Here is a 23,117-nt window from a genome sequence, read left to right as displayed (position 1 = left end):
CTAAAATTAAAGCAGCAAGGTTGGTGGGAAGCCTAAAATAGCCAGCATGAAAATATGAATCAACATTTAAAACCAACACCTCACCAAAATGCCGTCATCCGGCTCCTAAAACAGTCCAGTGCTTAGACTAACATTTTTCAGTTACAAGATCAATGGGGAGGACAGCAGCACCTTGCACCCATGAATGGCCCTGTGTGTTTCTGTGTTCTCTGAAGTGACAGGAGAACATTTGTGAAAACACCCCTCCCTTTGGAAACAAGTACAGCGCATTACTGCATTACTGAGGAACTAAGTCTATACCAGGTGCAGCCTTTACCACTGGGCAAGCTAGACATCTGCCTGCCAGTGGCTGCCCATTTTTTTCTCCCTAATTTAGGACCTCCAGTTAACACACTCAAAATACACAAATAGCACTTTTTAAAATCATTTTTATAATATAGTGCAGCCCAGGAACACAAGCAGGATCGGTTAGCAACTTATAAAAGAAAAGCCAAAGGATGTCCATGCTTTTATAGCCACCGGTATCAGCCATCATACTTTTTTATTCACTGTGTGTTTATGGATTTAAGACTTTGCTTACAGTTTACAGGTAGGTTTGATTGTTTAGAATAACAAGAACAGAGAAAATAGGGTGGGACGGGGTGCCCCACTGAGGTTTTCCCTTGGCCTCCAAATCACTAAGTCCAGTCCTGGTCTATAAACCTGGCACTGATTGGAAAGCACCTAGTTCAAAAGTAGGTTTTTACTCTAAAAGACATGAACTAAATGGAGCTTAACATATGGCTTTGCTGACTTTGGTATTCTTTGCAGCTGCAGTCTGAATGCTCATAAGTTGCAACATCTTAGTCAGGTTACTATCTCAGCTCAGTGAGCCCTATGAAAAGATAACAAGAGGCAAAACCTTTACTTGTCTACTGTTTTATTTTCCATTTGTCTTTGGGCCCATATGATTTCTGTAGTTATAAACAAGGCTCCCAATTAGTAAAGTTAGGCATACAATACAAAAATTAAAATGCAAGAAATGATTGCTTGAGGATTTGATAAAACTTTGAGCAAATTCAAATTTTACATTGTTCAAAAATCTGTTACAATAACTGAAAATAATAGTTTGAAGGGAAGATGAAAAGAATATAGGTTAAAATAAACTTTGTTTTGGGGTTTGTCATACTCCTCCTGTACTGTATTTACTTCACAGCTGCTGTTCTGTCCCCCTGGTAACTTTCAAAATCCTCTACACCACTAAGGTTTTGTTGTCAAGAAAAACAAGTTCGTAAAACATCAATATTTCTAACACAATGTCTATGCCTAATCAAAATACAAAGCTATTTTCATGAGTCTGTCCAGCAGGTCTTTTGTGATAACTGTTAGTGTAGCATTACCATTCCTGCCCTGTTCTCTCAGTGGCTTGTCAAAGGTGGCGCCAAGGAAAGCTAACTCTACACTGGACGTAGCAGATGACCTAAACCTCTCTGAGGGCCAGCTGGACAGTGTACAGTGAGCTCACAACAGATCAATGTGCACCATTTACTCTGTGATATCCTTACATGGAAGAATCCCTTACCACCTCCATGCAGGAATTAATGGCATTTCCAATGTATTATATTTCTGTCTCATTCAGTGGGCTGGTGCAGCTTGGCTGCAGGCCCACTATGTCCAAATTTTGCATTCAGAGATAGATTGGCCAGTGGAGAGCTGAGTCTTGCAGACCTCACAGCTTAGATAGCAATCGAACAGCCTAGCGCTGCCAGAAAAAAAAAAAAAAAAAAAAAAAAAAAGTCCACATAGCCTAAGCCCTGCTCACTATAAGAAACTATTTGTATCAAAAATAGCAGTTCATGAAGTTGATAGATAGATATTGTATGTAGATCTACAATGAGAGCTGCTTTGCTGTGTGCTTGCCGTGTGCTTGTAGAAGCTAAGTCATGCTCTGCAGTCTAGGTTCAAGCCAAACACAGAGATGCAGCCACAAAGGTTTACTTAACAGCATAACTGAGCTTGGCATGTACAGTAGCAGCACTTTTCAGCACAGTACTGTATTTACCTTGTGCCAGGCATTTTCTATTGCTGCAAAGGGCATACTGCTGTTTGCCACATTTCCTCCTGGCCCCCATCGGCCGTTAGGCATTTTCTGTATGTTCAGTGCAAAATTTCATTTCCCTTTTTAGGACTGTGAAGTGAGATTTTTTTTTCCTTTTTTTATTTCTTTTTTTTTCTTTTTTTGTCTAAACGAAGGAGTCTGGGATAGATAGTTGGGCCAAGAAAACAAAACCATAATGTAAATATTTCTATATCAAAAAATGTCCATTAACAGAAATACATTTCTAGCTAATCACATTCTACATAGTCATACTTAGAAAACATAAACAATGCTAATGGTCGGATATTTTTTGATCCATTTCTGTGGTGAGACTGATGTTTGGTCCATACACAACACATTAGTACAAAAACATAAAATACTGGACGGTATGATGAAGTACAAAGTAATAGCACCTTGTAAAAGATGGACAGCAGAGATCGTTTTAGTTGTGCTAGGCTTGCATTCTTACTTGATGAGTGTCACAGGATCTAAGCTATCTTCCTTTCTTTCTGTTTTGACTTATGTATCATGGCTTTGTAATTGTTCTAGATCTTGAACAAAAAAACATAAGTGCCCAAAGTATCAGTCCAATCGTGAGAAGTTCTGCTGTTAAACTGCTCTCAGTCCAGACATGTGATTCCAGCTATAAGACATGCCTAGTCCGCTGTTGAATGACAGTATCGCTGTGGCTGTGTCGTGTCCTCCATCTGCCCCATCCCTCCCCGAGTCCCCACTATCCCCACCCCTGCATAGGAACTGTTTAAATAATATGAACCTTAAATATGTGTAAACTATCCCCCATAGAATATTAGGTCCCAGATTACAAAGCAACATGGTTCAACATGACTCTGCTTGACAACATGTTGTAAGGTTTTCATGAAATAAAGCATCACAGTTTGAATGTGTTTATTCATACCATTTAAACCCTCCAAACTCTTTCTCTGCCTCCTTTCCATCCCACTAGCGTGTTTACTAGTGTATGTGCATGTGTGTGTGTCTGTGTGTGCATGCTTGCATGTGTCTATGTGTTGTCTGTGTGCGTCTCTATGTGTCTACAGCTCAGTTGTGGCCCTTGAAGCAGTAGACTCCATACAGCTTGTGCTTTTTGTCAGGGAAGCCGTTGAACCTGACGGCGGCTTCCGTCGGGCTGCAGCGCCGGCGGGGGCGGGAGATGGGATAACGAACGCTGCCGTCAGCCAACCAGCCGGCGTCACAGCGGTCGTAGCCCAGCAGCTTCCAGGCGGCGAACATCTGGCCGACCTTGGCGATCTGGGCGCCGTCTTTTTGACACGCCCTGACTGCTTCATCGTAAGTCAACTTGGAGGGGTGGATCAAATAGTAGAATCGGCCTGGGAAAACAAAAAGACAAACAGATAAATGGAGAGACACACTCACACAAACACATCGCACTCGCCAAACACACACACCAGTTAGACAAAAGTATCTTATAGCAATCTCAGGCGGTTGCTGTCTTTGCTTTTAATCAAGATTAGATGAGGTTGAGCCCCGAGCCTTTTGGTTTCATACCGTCTTTGGAAGCACACTTGTTAAAAAAAAAAAAAAAAAAATGCCCTCCCTTTTATGTAGTTTTTATTGTATTACAACTTTACATGCTGTTTTTATCTTGCTCTTTGTTTTATGTGCCTTTCCCACTTTTCTAACTGCATACATTGTTGTACGTTGCTGATCTGCAGTTTTTTTGTGTTCATGCTGCTTTCTTGGGAGGTCTCCACTGGGAAAAAAAGACTTTAATCTCAGTCGGACTAATCTGTTCAAATAAAGGTGAGCATATACATGCACACATAATAAAAAAATATTACTTGTAATATAATAATACATAAAAAAATAGTACAGAACAGAGAGGCCATATTAATTCCCTGCGCTTTTGACACTATCATGTAACTGTGGTATTAGGTATTGGTATTTGAATAACATACCATATCTGTATTGATCTGAATAAACAATAAAGAACCATAATAAACACATAGAAATGCATACTCCTGTCCTTCACCTTTGTAGTTAGAGGTGAAGCAGAACACGTCATAGTGGTTCTTCTCCTTGTCTCTCAGGCCGTAGTTGCGAACCCCTGGCACCGTGTTCTTGCCGCCGCAGGGTTCTCTGGGGGTGGTGATGGGATACTGCACTGAGCCGTCACTCAGCCAACCAGCGTTGCACCAGTCCATCCCTCCTCGCCACGCATCGTACAGCTGGTCGAAGGATGCCACGATGGCGTCCTGCTCACGACACGCCCGCTCAGCGTCGTAGAAGTTGAGGTTGTAGCGGCCCAACCGAGGGAAGTATGGAAAGACAACGCCTGGATGGAGAGGGGGAGTGGGCAGAGAAGCAGAAGGGAGATTAGTAAAAATTCTGTGGTAAACAGACAAAAAAACAAGATCCATCATCAGAGTTTCTGGGTTTAATCTCATTACTTAAAGGACCACTGCTGCATCAGTGATTTTGAATTTTCCCACATTTTACATTGCAACAAACCATTCTGCAAATCATGTGACTGTACTAAAGACTTCACAATGTACAATGTGATCAAAATCTCTCCATTTTCATTTTTTCATCACCAACTTTTGGTTCAAACATCCACCTTATAATGTCCTGGTTAGGCAGCTAACAAAGTCATTACCATTACCACAGAACTGATAAGTTACTGTGTAAAGCAAATGTTTCCCCAGGATCTATTTTTCAGAAGAGGGACCATTTCACTCCACCCGTCATCAAAGTCATCAAAACACAACAGTGCTGCTGCTTTTAGGAAAAATAATGTGGACGACTTTATCACAGTGATGGAATACTGGTGTGAAGAAAGTCTTAAGTCTCTGAAAATTCATTTCCATGTCGTAGTGGAATGAACGGAAACGACTGGCTGGGTTTGGGAAAAGATTCGCAGAAACATAAAGAATATTGTATATATATTTGTAGATTCAAATTACACTAAACATGAAAACAATCACTGGCATGGTCCCTTTAAAAAAAGGAGACTGAAAGGAGCCTTAACAAGTTTAGCAATGTCTGTATATAAACACAGTTGTTTCTCTGTCAGTCTGGTGCTGGGTGGCTGTGGCCTCAGACAGTAATGGCCGATGTCTCTGGCTACTCTCATACATAATGGAGCTGCTTTGACACTGATGTATGGGCCTCTGTGGGATGAGCACAAACTGCTGAACTCTCTCTCTCTCTCTCTCTCTCTCTCTCTCTCTCTCTCTCTCTCTCTTTCTGTGTATATGTGTGTGAGTGTGTGTGTGTGTGTGTGTGTGTGTGTGTTCTCACACCTATACGCTTGCCCCTGACAGTTCCCCAGGTAGTCTCTGCTCACAGTGCTAAATTTAGTCTGACCACAGCTGAGAGTCTGTTAGACTCCAGTGACAAGCTGCTACACCCTTTACAAGGCAAACAGACACTTTATGAAAAAGCCACATCTCCATTCCTTACAATTTTAATGGTGATATTGCATGTTTAGCCTATAATCTACAAAATGCATACATTATACCTCATGTTTCTGCTGATGTTTTCCCAAAGCAAGCACTTGTATTTTAGCCGCTAGTTTCCATTCATTCCACCACAATCTGAAAATGAACTCTCAGAGACTTCAGATTTTCTTCACACCAGTGTTACATCACTGTAATAAAGTTGTCCACATTAGTTTTCATAAAACGTTTGCTTTCCACAGGCAATTACCAGTTCTGTGGTTTATGAATGGTGGTGACTTTGTTAACTACATAAGCAGAACTTTATAACGTGGCTGTTTTAACCAAACGTTCAAATTTGACAATCAAGACATTTTGATTGTATGTTGTGAAATCTTTCGTACTCCCACACATTTGCTAAATGATTTGTTGCTATGTAAAATGTGAGGAAATGGTAGTAAATGGGCCAGCCATTCAACATCACTTGTGTGGTTCTTTAAAGCACTAGTTCACCCTGCATGTTATACCTTGCAGGTCAAGGGATATTACTGCTGTCCCGTCTTCTAAGCCGTCAATAACTTCACACTTGTATCTGCCATAATCCTCCAGGGTGATTTCTGTGATGACCAGAGAAGCGTCCATAGGAGAGGAGCCTTGCAGGTGGACACGTCCATGGAAACGGCCGTAACTTCTTTTGTGGTAATCCATGGCAACAAAAACATCCACCTGAAGCAAGATGTAGAGATGTCACTCTGTGGTGCCAATATCGTGATATAAGACTAAATATCAACTGGGATTTTTGATATTGTGATATTGTGATGTGATGTTGTCTCTTCCTGGTTTTAAAGGCTGCTTTACAGTAAAGGGATGCAGTTTGCAGAATTTATTAAACAGCTGTATTTGTTATATTATTTGCCTCTACCTGCATGGTCATTATATTCACATTGCTAATGATTGTTTATCAAAAAACTCTATGTGTAAATATGTTATAAAAGGACTGATAACATATCAATATTTAGGTATTTGACCAATAATAGTATAATATTTGATTTTATCTGCATTACCCAGCCATACATTAGCATATCACTAAATTATTATCCCATTAATTGTGACACATTAGTATGCTACTGTAATCAAATCAGACCATCACTGAGAGGGTTACAGCATATATAGCCTCTATACTGCAGGCCAGGCTGTTTGCTACTGGGTCACATTTTGTGAAAAATCTGCAGAGCATCTTTACAGCACACAGAGGTATTATTTTACAGTGCAGAGCAGAGAGAGGGCGTAGTTCTTCCAGCACGAACAGAGCTGAAGCTTTCTTGCAAGAGGTGGAAGGTGTGAAAGACCAATGGAAAAATCACTCGAAGATATTTATCCTGCTCAGTGCAGCCAACTAGAAAACAATACTGAATACATACTGAATAACAAGTAGTATCATCCTATTTCTGAGCACACTTTGCCACTGCTGTGAGATACAGACTACCAATCATCTTATTTGTTTATGGTTCAGCGAGATATTGGAACAGACCCTCTTCACAGCAGCCATTTTGACATGAAATAGCAGGTAAACACAGGTGTTACTAATGACAGTAATTAAGGTTGTGTTCCATCTCAGTCTGACAGAGCCAGGATCCTGCTGCTGTTCATGCTGGTTCACTGGAAAGAGCCCGGATCACTGAAATGGAACAAAACCTTACTTAATGGCATCACTAACACCTGTGTTTACTCTGCAGTTTCAAGTCAAAATAGCTGCTGCGAGACAGATCTTCTAATTTGATAATGATATACTACTGTAGAAATCCTAAATGTGCTCCTTTACTGAAAAAACAGCAAAGAATCCTTCCAAAAGGCTATGCATCCACGGTGGAAATCTGATCTGCCCAATATTTCAAAAACAATTTGAAATGTCCTCAGACAATGAACAATTTCTTGACAGTGGCCTTATAATGATTCGTAACTTCAATACAAACCCATAATTGTCCTTAACCATCATGCCAGCACTTAATATGGGAGTGTCAATTTAAAAAAGGTCCATGTTTTTTTTAGCACAAAAAGTCAATGTATAATTAAGGTGGTGACCTCTTTTAGGTAGTCCGAGGTCAGCTTGGTCCATTTGATCCTCATCTTGCGATTGGGTGCCAGTGACTGGTCCCTTTGGATCTTGCACGGTAAGGTAGCATTTCCCCCCCGCCTCGACACCACCTTGGACTGTTCTGCCACCACCGAAAGCCGAGGGCCATTTTCTGAAACACAGCAGAAAAATATACAGAATAAAGAAATGTCCCAATATATATGGCACACATCATTTGAACAAATCAACCACCACAATTAATTAGTCTGGACTTTGTGAAGGACAACCTGAATTAACCTCTTGTTTTCTCTCTATCTCTCTCTCATCCATTGTGCTTACAAACACATACTCCCCTACTTTCTTTTTTTAATGCTTTTAGTCAGACTTTTATATTGAAATACCGCAATTGTTATATGAATGACATAAAAGGATAAAATACAATGTCGTCCTCCGGAGTCACTCCAGTCTGTCTTTCTCTTTTCCCACTCTAATGAAAAAACTCTGCAGTCCAGCAACAAATCCCAAATCTAGCCAGACTACCAACACAAAGTCATACAATAACAAATAATTCACACAATACAGAACAACGGGATGGAGGAAAAAAACAACAACAACGACATGGGAAATCTACATGGCATGCACATCTGACATCCCATTCTTGGTCCAAATACAAATTATGTTCAAGTAGATGATTTCAATCATTTGTAGTCAACAACTGAGTAAGGAATGTGACCCATGTTTCATTAAACAGATCCTCTGTCCCATCCACTCTGTAAATGACCTATAAATAAGCTGCCATATTAATCAATACCTCTGTCTAATCTTTTAAACTGGATAAAGTGGAGGAGGTGTTTCCAGAGGTGTAGAGATATCCTGCACCCTGGCATCATAGCTAAATGACACCAGAATTTCTGGCCACATTTTATAGTCAAATGGGAGTACACATCACTTTTTTTCTAATGTTATGGATGAAACTGATGAAGTGTAAACCCCCCAGGCTCATGCCAACTAATAGCCCATAGAATTAATGGAGCACTTCTAAATGTCTTGAATCTGACGTTTGGGTGTCAAATGTACACAAAAGCATTACAAAATTGAGTGTAATGCCTTTATATTTTCTGTGATGATGGGGTAAAAGATGTGTCCTGAACCTCTGAGGCTTTTTATGTTTTTTTTTTTTTTCTTTTGAGAACTGCGTGCTGTTCATCATTCTTTACCACATCATAACAAGGTGGAGCACTCTCCCCTTTGAAACTACAAAGTCTGCCTTTGACTCTGTCTTGTAATCCCCACTGACACAAAGTGCGATTTCTGATCCACTCACTGACTGTGAATAAAAACCTCTGTATATTTTTGTTGGCGCTGAAACAATCCAGCAAAAACACTTGAAGTAGATATCTCTCTAGCTTATTCGCTGAAAAAGTGCGGTGTTTTGCTCCAGTACGCAACCTGTTAACATAGTTTTCGGCACCATTATCTCCTGAGTTTGGATCTGTGAAGTTTCTTTTTCCCCAAGGTGGAATTAATCAATAACTGCGGTCTCCAGTGGAACTATTAAATAATGTCCCACCTACTGTCAAGGTGCCAAGTGAGCAGCTGCAAAGCAGTTGTGTGAGCTTGTGTGTGTGTGTGTGTGTGTGTGTATGTGAGAGAGAGAGAGAGAGAGACTGAGACTATAGGTATGCATTAATGTCTGCATTTTGTATTTACATTTGTGTATGCAGATGTGCATGTGATCATTTGTGCATGTGTGTGTGTGTGTGTGTGTGTGTGTTTTATACGGCAGTGTGCATGTCTCAGCCACTCTAGCCAATTACTCCACTGTTTATACAGCATTCCTGATCACTTTACCCTCATCCTGTTGGAGTCTCGTAGTGGGGTCCTCAGATAACCTCCATCACTGACAGAGTTTTCTGGCTCACTGCCTACTCACAGACAGCCTGACCACCACAGCGTTTCACCTTGTCTTGCTGCATAAGCATGTGTGTTTGTCAATTCAATTGATCAACTACTTAATTGTGCATTGATCCTATTCTGCACAGTAGTTAGAGGGAGAGTTTGCATTTCCTTTGAACTGCTTCTGAATCGGTATCATCAAAACACGTGTTTAGATGTTGATTTCTTATTTCACTTACAATCTGCATCCTCAAGCATTGTGCTAGTTCACATGAAAAAAATATAACTGTAATCTGTTGGTTTTTCTTTTCTTTTTTGCTCTTACTCACATTGAAAATTTACAATCATTCGCGAGACTGTATCTTGTCAAGGCACGGAAACTGTTTTCTTTTCTTCGCGTAATCTTGACATCCGCAGCGTTTTAATGACTAAGCAGAGATAGCCTAATGAGATAACCCTATCTCACAGACCAGCAACAATAATGCCGTCACATAGCAGTCTTATCTCTAAGCTACAGTGGCAGAACACACTGATAAGTTGAGGAAACAAATGACACCTTAAAGTGAGTGTTTGTGGACGAAGAGCAGAGAAAGGTGCAAGACCACTAATAGAATTTGTTTCTGCCGATTCCTTTCTAATGCATGTAACAGCGGATATACAAGGATAGGCAGTATGTTAATTAGAAATATTTGAAAGGCATATTTTGGTTGCCTTTGTATTTGATCAGTCTGAAAAAAAAAGTGATTTGTAACAGTATTGGAGCAGTATTTTGTATATTTAGATACTCAAAAAATACTTTTCAGCAGAGATCAAAGAAGCAACTGTGCTATTGTGTTTTGAATATTTGAGTATTAAATATATAAGTATATAATTGAATATTCCCCTTAAGTCCCCTTAAGCACTGAATAATACGATGAGTTCAAGCAGCTAACATTATCGTAATTTGCCGATGATCACTGATTGTTGCTACCCAATCCGGATATTCTGCCCGATCAGTACTGAGCATGTGCAACTGTCAACAGAGATGGGACAGAGGTGAGATGTCTCACTTGTTAGCTACTTTCATTACTAATTCTGGAAAAAATTATGTGTTTAGCTCAGACTGTTATTCATTAAATCTTCTTCATTTTTTTTTTTTACAGTCTTCTGGGTGTAATTTGATGAAACTTGATGTCTAAAAGCTTAGTAAAATCAGACTGCAGTTACTGATAAAAAGTTTTGGCATTAAAACCATTTTCCATGTTGCATATTCACACAAAGCTCCCCTGTCTCATGTGTTTGCCAGTAGAGCGTGATTCACTGTACATGACAACAGGAATCAAAGACAATAGACAAAAAACTTTGATTTTTTCCTGGTGCTGCATGAAATGGTCGGTTCATCTACATAAGGACACATTAAAAAATGTTATAACACAAAACTTGGGGATCTATGTTCTGCAAATATGGCAAGTGTGTGACTGCAATAGTGAGCTATAATAGATATGCTAAAATAGGTTTGCTGAGAATAAAATAAAACAAAAAAACTGACAGCACAATCACTTGATTTTCATGTATAATCACCTTCAAAGCACTGCAACACAAATGCAAATGTATTTCAATTAAATACATTTTTGACACCAGCATTTTTGTAGTTGTGTATAAAACATTTCTCAAATTGTCATTCCCCAAGCAGACACACTCGTACAGTAAGCTCACCTGTGACATAGATGGTTCTTGAATGCTCCAGCTCAGGGTACAGAACGTCTAAGTTGTCTGCTACACTCAGCGAGATCAAAGCGCAGATCAGCACAGGAATCATCTTCACTCTCCACACTGGAGGGGTCTGCTCACTGCAGAGAGAGAGGAGCAGAGTTGGGAAACAAACGTGAGAAGAGGCAGAGGAGAGAGAGTCTTCTTGTACTTATACATGCATGTAATACCTGGGGAAAAAAGAGAGGAATATCTGTGCATGTACCTGTACACAAAAATATGTGTTTGAGTGTGAGTGTGTGTGCTGCATGGTTCAGGACAGTGTTACATGCTGTGTTGCTATCTGCATTGCTGTGCTTTTTCCCGGAGAGCGATGTGATTACAACGGGAGTGCTGCAGTCTGTCCCCTTGTCACTAAGCAAATCTAAACGCACAGACACACACACACACACAGATATGCACAAAGTGTCAGAATGTAAAAGTATAGCATGAGTAAGCAGAGGTCAAAGATGTCTGATACCGAGTGTCCTAACTTGGATCAGCATCAGCTTCTGTGAGCAAACTGGACGTCCTACGTGAAGCTGCAGGTGGACTGAGCACAAAGTGTACACACTCTAACTCTCTCACACACATGCATGCAAGTTTGCAAGTAAACGGTATGCACATGTACACACACTGCAGTAAGTAGTCCCTGTCATCGAGCAGGGCTCCAACAGAAGTGAGGAATACTGTACCATGTCCCCAATGACACCAACAGTCCTCAACTTCGGAGGAGACTTTTTCTCCACAGTGCAGCGTCTCCCCGCTTCAGCCCCTGTCCCGTCGCTGAGGTACACCCGCACCTCATTCAGATGCACACATCCCAACCCAACCGCAGCCTGTCCTCCTCACACACTCATCCCGACAAGAGAGTGATTCACCATCTCAGCTCGGCACACACACTCGCGTCTCAAGTATGTGTGTCTGTATGTGTTTCTCTGACCAGCAGAGGAGGTGTGTGTGTGTGTGTGTGTGTTCACAAAGTGTATGTGTGCATTTTGGGGGTGGGAGTTTTGGGTGTGGGGTGGGGGGGACTAGTATGTGTGTGTGTGTGTGTGTGTGTGTGTGTGTGTGCACTTGTAAATGCTACATAGTGAGGATCAGAACACATTTTTAACCAGCAGAGTGGGGATATTTTTGGGAAGTGAGGACATTTTGGCCGGTCTACAAAGACAAACTACTATTAGGTTTAGGTTAAGGTTAGGTTAAGGTATTTGGGTAAGGCATGTGTTCGTTATGATTAAGATCAGGGAAAGGCTGTGCAAGGCTGTAGGGAATGAGTGGAAGTCAATATAATGTCCTGTGTGTGTGTGTGTGTGTGTGTGTGTGTGTGTGTGTGTGTGGGCGCGCGCACGCGCGCTTGTTAGGGCTTTTCTCTGCAGTCACAAGAATTGATCCTCTCTCTTCATTCACTCCATCCCATATTGCTGACGCACTGGCCCCCTTTGCCAGGTGGAGCTCCTGCAGTCAGCAGAACCGCTCTGCATTGCACACGCACACACACACACACACACACACGCACACACACACTGTGCCAGTTACACACACATCTTCTATTTCCCCTCCCTGCCTGAAAATAGTAATTACGCATACCAGGATGGGGAGGCAGTGATAAGTGGGTGGAGCAATGGAGTGAGTGTGTGTGTGTGTGTGTGTGTGTGTGTGTGTGTGTGTGTGTGTGTGAGTGGTGGTTGCTGGGGGTGGGGGTTGGAGGTGCTGGAGGGGGGGTATTGTTGGAAATAAGATTTGTCCTTTTGGAAAAGGGAAAAACTTCAAGTCAAACTGTTCTCTGCAGGACGCAAGCAGAGAGGAGAGGAGGTGATGTGTGAAATGAAAGAGGAAGATCGGGAGAGAAAGACGGTGTGTGCAATGTGAGATACCGAAAGAAAAAAAAAAGCAAGACGGGGAGGGGGGGGTGTGGGAGAAAGAGGCTAAGGACTCTGCAGTAGCAAAAAATGATGCAGAGGACTGGTGCTCATTTTTAAGCTCCATTAGCCAGTGTTAACCTTAGAGCTGCTCGCTACACACATTCAGCTTTTTACTACAGAGAACTCACAGCTGGCTAAGAAAGAGTCAGAGTGTGTGTGTGTGTGTGGGTGTGTGTTCCCTAGGAATGACCTCCAGCCCCCTCCAACCACCACCACTAACACACATACACACACACACACACACACACACACACACATACACACACACACATAAAGCAGTTGGTGAACATGCCCTCCACAGTGACTCAGACAATGGCTTTCATGAACAGCAAAAGCATTCCTCAGCATCCATCTGTGTGGAGGGCAAACAAGGCTAAGTCTTTATAGGCCAGGTGTGTGTGTGTGTGCGTGTGTGTCTCTGTGTGTGTGTGCCATCAAGTGTTGAGGTTTTCTTTCACTCAGGCAGGCTATCTCACTTGTTTTTGTCTGTGCAGAGTGGATCAGGTGGGGTAACATTGTACAGTTACACTGAAAAATCTGTCCACCCCATAAAAACTATTTGTCTCATATTTTGTCTTAAAGGCTTTGCACAAATTTCTGTAAAATGGTGAAATAATCCTGATGCAGGTTCACTTGATTCATGAACTGTCAGTATCCTGAAACAAGGCAGAATCCCCCTGATCACTCCTCTTCAAAAACTGACAGCTGATTCAAGAAAAACTGATTTGCACTGGAAACATTATTTCTCCCCACTATCTGTTTTTTCGCTTGTGAAAAATGAATATTTCTGCAGTTTAGGGAGAAACTGTTGGAATTGAGGCCATCTATTGTCCCGGTGCTTGGCGTTCCCTGTGCTAAGATCCAGGACCCCTCCCAGCCCCTGATTGTTAGAGCTCACTATGAACGCCAAGTGAATGAACCTAACATTCCCAAACAGGCCAATGTAAACACACACTCACATCAATTCTGTCAGTGTGTGTGTGTGTGTGTGTGTGTGTGTGTGTGTGTGTGTGTGTGTGTGAGTGAGGTACAGCACATAATGGGTCTGATTTTGACAATCTACCGGTCCAACAACATGTGATTATGCATGTAGAATGACAAAATGTCTTCAGTGTTTGTTGTCAGTAAATGCACAAGTAACCAGTAGCAGCAAATCGGCCTGAATCCAGATAACCTGCTGATGCAGATCACCTGCTTTGCATCCATTTCAACTCATCATGTACCGCTGCAACACCACATTTTCTTTAAATTAAAATGCAGCTAAAGTGACATTTTCAAAAATAACTGATTGCTGTCTGATGACTGTACCTGTTACTTAGTAACTCGTAGCAGGACCACAGAGTGTCAGTGTCAACTAGAGTCTTCTGATCTGCATGTGGAAACGGTTACCTTGTAATAGTCTACAGGCTCGATCACACAACTGTGCATGGCTCACACAGACACATAATCACAAGTGAAGAACAGCCCTCCACCATGACATGCAAGCTAAATTATCAGAGACATGCACTTGGCACACAATTGCTTCATTTTTCCATTCCTAATTTGGATACACTCTTTTATTTACCTTCTAAAGTACCTTTGTTAACATGCAGCACAGAACAGTGTATTCCATTTGAACCATGTTTACATTACCTTTGACCCTCTCCCCTATGATAAACACTATTACCGAGCTGAGATCTTTAATAGCCCAAATTCTTTTAGCAAAACTTCCCCTTAGTAAATTTAGTCTCCCATCTACATACTTTAAAGCCAATTAAAATGTTTTTTTTTAATGTTTTATGGTATAAATATTTTTTTCCAAAACTAACAAAAGCAGTAGTAGACAGCAGCAGATGAGTTTTGGCCTGACTAACAGAATACTAACATCATCAGTCCAATTTAAGAAAACATCATAAGCTTGATAAAACATTCGCCAATGCAATCTGAGAAAAGGGTGTGGACTTTTCTCTAGTTGATTCTCATGATTTTGTACAAATAAAGAACGTACATCTACACTGCCACACACACACAGACACACACGCACATACACACAGTCTCTGCCTTTCTGTCCTCTCTCCTTCTCTCTTGCTGTCAGTCTGTCAAAAGAGCCATTCACTTCACTGCATCACCTCTTGGCCTCTGGGTTGCCAGCAGCCAATCCTAATGTGCAGCAGGACGATCGCATTTGTCACCTCTCTTAAAGTCCACCATGGAGACGGCTGCTCTGGACCTGAACCCGGCAACCTGTCACAAAATGTGTCTCCTGTGACAGAGACAACAATTGTGTATCCCCGTGAGAGGGTCATTACCTCAAGTCAGCCTCTGCAGGACAAATACTCGGTGTTACCCAATACCGTCCGATACCCATACCAGCTCCAGCATGTGTCATTTTTTCGTTACGGCTTCTCACTTGTTAGAGCTGTATGTCGCATGGTGACAAGTAGTAACACTGCCGTCTAACTGATGTGCAAAAACAACGGCGTCTCAGTTAACATAGACCAAACGGAGGCCTTGATTATTCCTTGGTAACACAAACTCTTTTGTCCTGCCAATTTGAATTTGAAATTGGATTTGAACGGCATTAAACACAGGAGGCATTGTACCGTGTTACATTAGGCTAAAATAGGTTATGTTGGCTTTATTAGTTTCCATAGAAAAATGTGTAAAGGAACAGCGTCTACCTAATCTGCAAGAAATCCTGGCTGCAAGAATTGATTGCATATGATTTATATGTATGAAAAAAAAGAATAAAAAGAGCATTGCATGTGTGAGTTCAAACGTGCATGAACGTAAATGTTCGATACCTTATGAGCATCTCATGCTCATCATCACTGTTTCGTCCTATATGAAAAGTAGAAAAGTTTTCTAGTTGCTAATACCATTGGCCAGGTTTGAAGCCCATGTAGCCAGATATTTATGGCAAAGCTGCTATGCAGGTGAGTGGCCACTTGATCCCAATAAAACCCTCTTAGTGGGAGAGCAAAATGAGCCAGAAGATACCAAAGATCTTCAAAGTCCAAAGGACAGAATTTCACAGAGGAGGTAAACAGAAAAGAGTGATGCCATAGTAATGCAGATGTTCAAAGACAAGGCATAACTTGCCTTGTCCTTGCCCATCATACTGGCTTCTATAGTGTGTTCAGAATCAGAAATACTTTATTGATCCCTGAGGGGAAACTGGGTCCAGTCATGGGACCCTTTGACTGAGTGAAACCTTATCTGAGTCTATAACAAGCCCACGAGGGACAAAACATCTACATTCTTTTCCACACAAAGGTAGAAAAATTGTTCTTTCCCTGACCACCCACACATTCGTAATATGTGCTGCTTTTGTGGGAAAAATTCAATGTAAAATGTAGTTCTGTAATTCTAATGAGTAGATAAAACTGTAATGTTCTGTGTGAATGGATAACTTTTTTAATGCCTGGAAAAGTTACTTTTGAGTGATTTGACAGAGCAAGTTCACATTAAAGCACACCTAGAGGTGTGCTAGAGGTGGAGAGGTGTTGTGTCAGAATCTCACTTTGAGCTTTAACATGAATTGAGCAACTCTACTGACCATGGCACATGCTGCTGCGCACGGCTCCTTTAAAAACACATTGTCACAAAAACTCAGCTGTTTAACTCTGCTTAAACATGTTGAAAAGCTCTCTGTTGTTCACTTGAAAGTCAAAACCTCTCCTGGGCTTGTGTATCTACTCTGTGTGTGCATGTGCGTGTGTGTGTGTGTGTGTGTGTGTGTGTGTGTGTGTGTGTGTGTGTGTGTGTGAGTGTGCGTGTGCGTGTGTGTGTGCGTGTGCGTGTGTTTGCATGCTTGTGTGTATGACGTAAGGAGCCAAAGGAGCTCTTGGGACCAGGCACACCATGAAGGTAAACGTATGGATTCAATTACATGCATGTCTGACATAAACACTGATTTACGGTGAGGAAAAAAAAAAAAAAACATGATGACAAGCTATGTATTAGGTTTCTCCGCTGGTTATGTCAGACATTAGAGGGATTCTAAGAAGGGAAGTGGCTGAAAACAAACAAACTATATCATGTGTGAGCTTTAATGTGAGTATTTCACAAAGCTTCTACGTGATATTGCCCTTATACTCACAAGAGTGGCATGTTATTAAAATGAGATGAATCCAAGTATGGCAATTAGGCTACAAGTGAGACTTCACTGATATAGGCCTTGATTCAATAATTCATAATTAGATTAGGTTACATGAAATTTTAATGGTCCCCATGAGGAAATGGGTGTTGAGGCAGTAGAGAATAAGATACAGCACAGAATAAGACAATAGAATAAACCAACAGAGACCCACACCCACCAATTATGTTGAAAATAATACACCAGATAAATAAGATGCAGGTCTTAATTTGAAATGGGTGTGTAAATGTGCATCATTAACTATTCATGTCAATAGTTACGTGTGAATAATGGGTGAGAAACAAATACACAGTAATGTGTCCAGGCCTTCTACTACGATATGTATTGCTGGTTTTCCACAAATTATAATCAAACCAAGTCACTAGAATACACATGATTGCTGTTAGAGAAATCCCTAGAGGTGGGGTGTGTGGGAATTAACTTCTCATAACCAGTGTTTTCATTGTTACGTACAGCAAGTGGGGCAAGCTTCTCGCTGCTTAATGTGTCTATGTGGCTTGGCAATGGTAAGCTACTACGTTCCAATAAGATGTTTCTGACATTAATCAGTCACAGATAAACACAAAGAAATGCTAAACACAACAATCCAGATGAGGTCAGCTCCTTTGATAGTCACACTGCAAGAGAGGTAACTTCAGAAAACGAGCATGAGCAAGAGAAAACCTTTGAATGTGATGCTATCTATTGGATCTCATTCCTCTACACTGAGTATGTCAGCTCACCTAGTTGACACTGATACTCCTACTACCTAGATAAGGGATAACACTCTGTGACTATGTTCACATGGACTGCCATATTCCAATATTAACTTGATAAATACAGCACTTGGAATAAGAAAATGTCCATGTAAACAGCACTTTCTTGTTATCTTAACCTGAATAAGGTCATAGTCAGAGTAAGCAACGCTCAGATTGAGATATGCAGAGTATTCCAACTTTAATCAGTTTATTGAAGGGTATTTTAGCCACGTATACAACTTTATCGCAATATGACATCCTACATGAACTTTTGCAGCAGATTGCAATGCATATGACAATCCAGCTGTCTGATGGCTTGTGCTCTTTTAGTGACTTTTATGGTGAATCCATGAACTCCATGGATGTATAAAGAAATCCAGGAGTTCTGGAAAAGATGGCCAAAAAGCAAACAAAAGCAAAAAAATCTCAACATTTCTGGGGTGAGGCGGAAGTACACAGAATCGTAACTGGAACCCATATAAATACATTAATTGGACTGTAATTAATTAATTGGAATAAGGTCAATAGTGGGATTATTTAGTCCATGTAAACACAGTATGTTGTCTGAACATCCACTACAGAGATTAAAATCATGATCACAGATTGTTTCTTCATTATAAATCATGCACATAGCCATAAAGTATTTATGTTTAGACATACTGTACATCCATAAGCATGAAAGCAATATTGTAATGGAATTTAACGGTGGCAGAATATGACTCTTCAAGTGAGGTATTCATCGCTATTAATTGCTCCCTCACACAGATGGGGAAAACCTCCTACCCCTAAACCACAGACAGGCTTAATTTTTTTGGAGTTTTGAGGGAAATTCCTATACTAAAGTCAAGTATGTGGTCAGGTATATCAAAGAGCTTTTCCATGGTGAGCTGCTCTCACGTCGTTAGGAAATGATGCTGGAAAGTTCCTATATCCAGCATCTCTGAACAAGAACAGGAACACCCTGATGTAACAGCTGCTGGGCAACGTGCAGCAATTAGGGGGATAAAACTGGAAAAAGGCCCCGTCACATGTGAGAGGTTGTGTGTACTCAAAGGCAACACAGACACCATTCCTGGTAGGTGGGGTGGGTGGGGTAGTTAGTGTTGGGTGGGGTATTTATTTGAATGTAGACACAGAGTCTTGGATATTCACAAATGGAGCAGTCAGCGCCTTATTGCACAGCAGATATATTTTCCTCAGTGGCAAAAGTGGCGAGTTCAAACCGGTCCACTACCCACCAATATACACAGACACACACACAGTCGCTCACACACCCTCACCAGTTGCTGTGTAGATTATTTGACGTCACCGTCACACCACCATGGCTGCTACAAAGGCTCCTCAGTATGGAGCACAGTAGGTCTGTGATGGCAGGTTTGGTGGACAGTGGGGCTGGATGACTGGGAATAAGGCATCTCAGGTTCAAGGGGTAAGGGACACGTGTGAGTTTCTCCCAGCGGAACGGGACAGGATGTAGTTTTCTAGGGCTAGTTTCCTGTACACTGATTACACCTCCTCTGCCGTAAGCCTAAAAACATGAAGTTCTCAGGTGGGTTTCTGCCACTTTATAGGAATACTTCAACATTTTGGGCAAAAAAAAACATTTTTCTGACCCAGACTGAGGCAAGTTTTTGTCTGATACCAGTTTCACATCTGTACGTCCAGTGGTTCAGTCCCTATAGGTAACATTTCATTTTAGCTTAGCATAAACACTTGACGCCTATGGGAGTCATTAGCCGAGTGCCGTCAAAGTGAAGCTGAACTAGTCTGGGTAAGTCAGAAAAAAAGGTATTGTGGTACTGAGTATTCATAGATAACAAAGACTAGTCTTGGTCAAATACATATTTTATAATGGCAGTGCTGATCACAGATGCTTTAACATCCTCAGTCACATAAAAGTTTTGTCTTCTACCTGGTAAGAAGACAGCATCCTGGGTTTTATTCTGGCATGGGACCTTTGTTGTTTGCCAGCTTGTAAGGCAGCTTGACATTTTTCTTCATTATGTCTTTTTCAAAGTGTGTCTGGTTTTATATCTTTATTATCTATGGGCAGGTAATCAAGGGTAGCATAACAGTAGAGGATTAATGGTGGTGCCTACTCAAATCAAGCCTTGCTTTTTTTAAAATAAAAGGAGCCCCATGCATCATGCATATTGCAGATGTTGCTGTCAAATTACCAAGAGGGGAATCATTACATTATAGTTATTATGGCCTCATGATGAGACTAGTGACTTGTAGATTAGTAATCTTACTCTTATTGTTTGCCGTAAGAACCAGGATCATTTATGGTTTGGCATCAGTACTCACTCCTCAAGAGGCTGAGTGAATATAGGCACCGATTTCTAGATAACCATTTATAATTCTAACCTGGCAACAGGTCAAGGCCCCAAGTATAAACTATACTACGCCGTCATCCTTTGGCACTGCTGCTTCTCCTCAGGTTTCAGATCTTATCACCGTGACAGAAAACGTCTGCAGCAGCAAAGCACTGCAGTATTTAAACACACTGTAAACCGTAAGACATAGATCCTGTCTCTTTAGACTGAATCTGTTGGACAAGACAATAAAAGGCCAAAATGGGTAAAATGATAACATACAGCTTGCGTGCAGCATTGTCACAGTGTAAAATGTAAAACGCTGTGTAAATCTCCATGCTACCTCTCTATGTAACCACCAGCATTTTCCTTCAGGGCTAATTTATAATAAATGTCTTGATTTACTTTGCAGGGGAGGCAACACCACCTGATAATAAAGTCTCACCAGTTCAGGAACATGATGTGATGTGTCCCTTAATGGGACATAGGAGACTTTCAGAGCTGACAGTCTATTACTCACCTCTCACCCTTAACCCTACTCCTCTCACCTTTCTTCACTCCTCAACCTTCACTAAAGATACTCCACAAAGAGAAGATAATTTACAACGCTTTCTTCCCCCAAACTCACGTCTCCCCTGAGAGCACTGACTTGTGAAGACGCCCATACAGTTAAAAGTGCGTCTGGTTCTCCATCCCAGCATGGCACAGTCTACTCAAGCAGACGGAGAAGGTCGTAATGTAAGGTTTTGTCCTCTCTCTCTATGCCCTCTGAGTGTGTCAGAGGTGAATGCCAAAGTGCAAAGTTCACCACTGGTCACTGCTTAGCGTTGACTATGATATGAAAGGGGTCAATACCTTGAGCTCTGGGGTTATTTCTAATTTCCTCACCTTCACGAGTTCCATGTTTTTCAAAGAGGGAAACACAAGAAGAGGAACTCATTCAAACTTCCTCCTCATATATTCAAACAAGAAGCCAGCGATCAATCAAATGTGATATAAAATGAGAAGTCAGTAAATGTATTTAATGTATTTGATTGAAGATAGATAGATAGATAGATAGATAGATAGATAGATAGATAGATAGGCATACTTTATTGATCCCAGACTGGGAAATTCACAACAGTATTGGTTAAACATGCTCTTTCTGGTAGTCAGGTCATTTTAGCTCAAGTCAATGGAACATCCTCCAAGGTGTTGCTTTGTGGCCTAATCTGAAATGCATTCACTTAAACAGTCAACGTAGTCCCAAAATTTTACCACAAATAAATATTTTACTTTGCCTCTCTGCTATTAATGGAAAAATCAGGGAAACAATATTTACAACACAAACTCTGGGGCACAAACATAAACACACACACACCCCGAGGGAAAATTCCCTTCCAAGTTCTAGCCAGTAGATGACATTCATTTATATTCAGTGCAACAAAAACTTCATAAAGAAAACAATTCACAAAGAAAATGAGAATCCAACACTTGCACCCACATATTTTTGTATGGTGCATGCCCACATGAATTTATGCAACAGGTTCAGGTTAACATGCACGGGCGCCCGCATACACACAGCAATTAATTTAACCTGCTGTTGCCTGTGCACCAGCAATTTCTATGAACTGAGGTTGTCTGTGTACATGTGTGTGTGTGTGTGTGTGTGTGTATGTGTATTAACCTATGCAAGAGGAACATTGTGTCACTTCAGAGAATGAACACTGACCGCCTTTTCATTGGGGCTTGACAGGGGCCACTAGGGGCCACAGCTTATGTGAATGTGTGTGTGTGTGTGTGTGTGTGTGTGTGGTGGGTGGATGCAGGGGTAAAGGGTGGGGGTCAGGTTGGAGCCGCCCGGTCTAAGTGCAGCGGCACACAGAGAGGGGCTGTTGGGCTGATGTTCTCTGCTCTCCTCTGTACTGGATGGTTGGCCACAAGAATGAGAGGCTTTACAAATATGATCAACCATAAGACAATGTCTGAACTCTGAGCAAATAAAACACAACCACACCTCCTCAGTTAATCAAGCACCATGGAAACACCATTAGAGAATCCACTTCACTTCAGTGATACATGTCAGTTTTACATTACATGACTCAAGTGATGGCATCTGCTTGTGCTGAACTACAAAGTGTTCATGTTGCTGAACTGTTTCCAACAGGTCAGTAGGCGAGTCAAATATCATTTTCCTGACTTACAGTCTAAGCAAGTAAACACTTTAGTCAAGACTTTGGCAGGCAGGCTTTTTTTCTTTTCTTGCCTTTTTTAATATAAAGCTTAATGTAAATCAGGTAAGTGTTTGCCAATTAGGAAATCATACTCAAACATCTGAAATATGTCTTTGAAATAATTCTAATAACCAATTAATAAACAAGTACAGTAACAAGTCCAGGTTGCCTTATAATAGCCTACATTCAGATAAATGAAGAAATCTGACATAACACATTAAATTTCATTTGAATTATTAAGGTTGGGTGAGGATTAAAGCATTTACCTTGTTCAGTGCGGTGCGTGGCGGTGTTAAAACGCTCTGGCAGCGGCCGAGATGCCGAGTGAAGTGCCAAATAGGGGCGCACGGTCGATGAAAGAGGCGGTGAGGTCCAGTTATGTTTTCCCTCTTCTCTCAGGTCCAACTAGCAGGTCCGCCAAGACTAGTTGCTGTATGGCAGGCTTACAGGCACTCTGCTCCTTTACGCAAGGGCTCTTTATGTCTGAGGAGCCGCCAGGGGCTCCGTTTTTCACATGCAGGACTGACAGGACAGGAGGACGCTCTGCCCACCAGCATACAGGTGAAATTTATTCCAAACCTCTCCAATGAGCGCT

The 23,117-nt window shown here is 41.3% G+C and overlaps 1 protein-coding gene across 1 annotated transcript; it reads right to left on the bottom strand.

Annotated features, from left to right (window-relative positions):
- Positions 1–2,216: 2,216 nt before the first annotated feature.
- LOC115369144 (hyaluronan and proteoglycan link protein 1-like) lies at positions 2,217–23,117 on the bottom strand. The gene is made up of 6 exons (XM_030065711.1): positions 22,789–23,117; positions 11,159–11,292; positions 7,576–7,739; positions 6,021–6,219; positions 4,089–4,391; positions 2,217–3,426 (listed from the first exon to the last, which is right to left on the bottom strand). Exons 2-6 carry the CDS (start codon positions 11,259–11,261, stop codon positions 3,137–3,139), a joined length of 1,059 nt encoding a protein of 352 aa, XP_029921571.1. The 5' UTR covers positions 11,262–11,292; positions 22,789–23,117; the 3' UTR covers positions 2,217–3,136.

The sequence above is a fragment of the Myripristis murdjan genome, chromosome 12 (genome assembly GCF_902150065.1).
Source record: "Myripristis murdjan chromosome 12, fMyrMur1.1, whole genome shotgun sequence".
Taxonomy (NCBI): domain Eukaryota; kingdom Metazoa; phylum Chordata; class Actinopteri; order Holocentriformes; family Holocentridae; genus Myripristis; species Myripristis murdjan.
The sequence above is the reverse complement of the archived record's forward strand: the minus strand, read 5'-3'. Positions and strand labels throughout refer to the sequence as shown.

Coding starts and splice junctions, on each gene's coding strand:
- LOC115369144 (XM_030065711.1), bottom strand. CDS start 11,261: ATGATTCCTGTGCTGATCTGCGCTTTGATCTCGCTGAGTGTAGCAGAC. Junction 7,740..11,158: donor AAGAACCATCTATGTCACAG/GTGAGCTTACTG, acceptor GCTGTGTTTCAG/AAAATGGCCCTCGGCTTTCG. Junction 4,392..6,020: donor AATATCCCTTGACCTGCAAG/GTATAACATGCA, acceptor CTCTCCATCCAG/GCGTTGTCTTTCCATACTTC.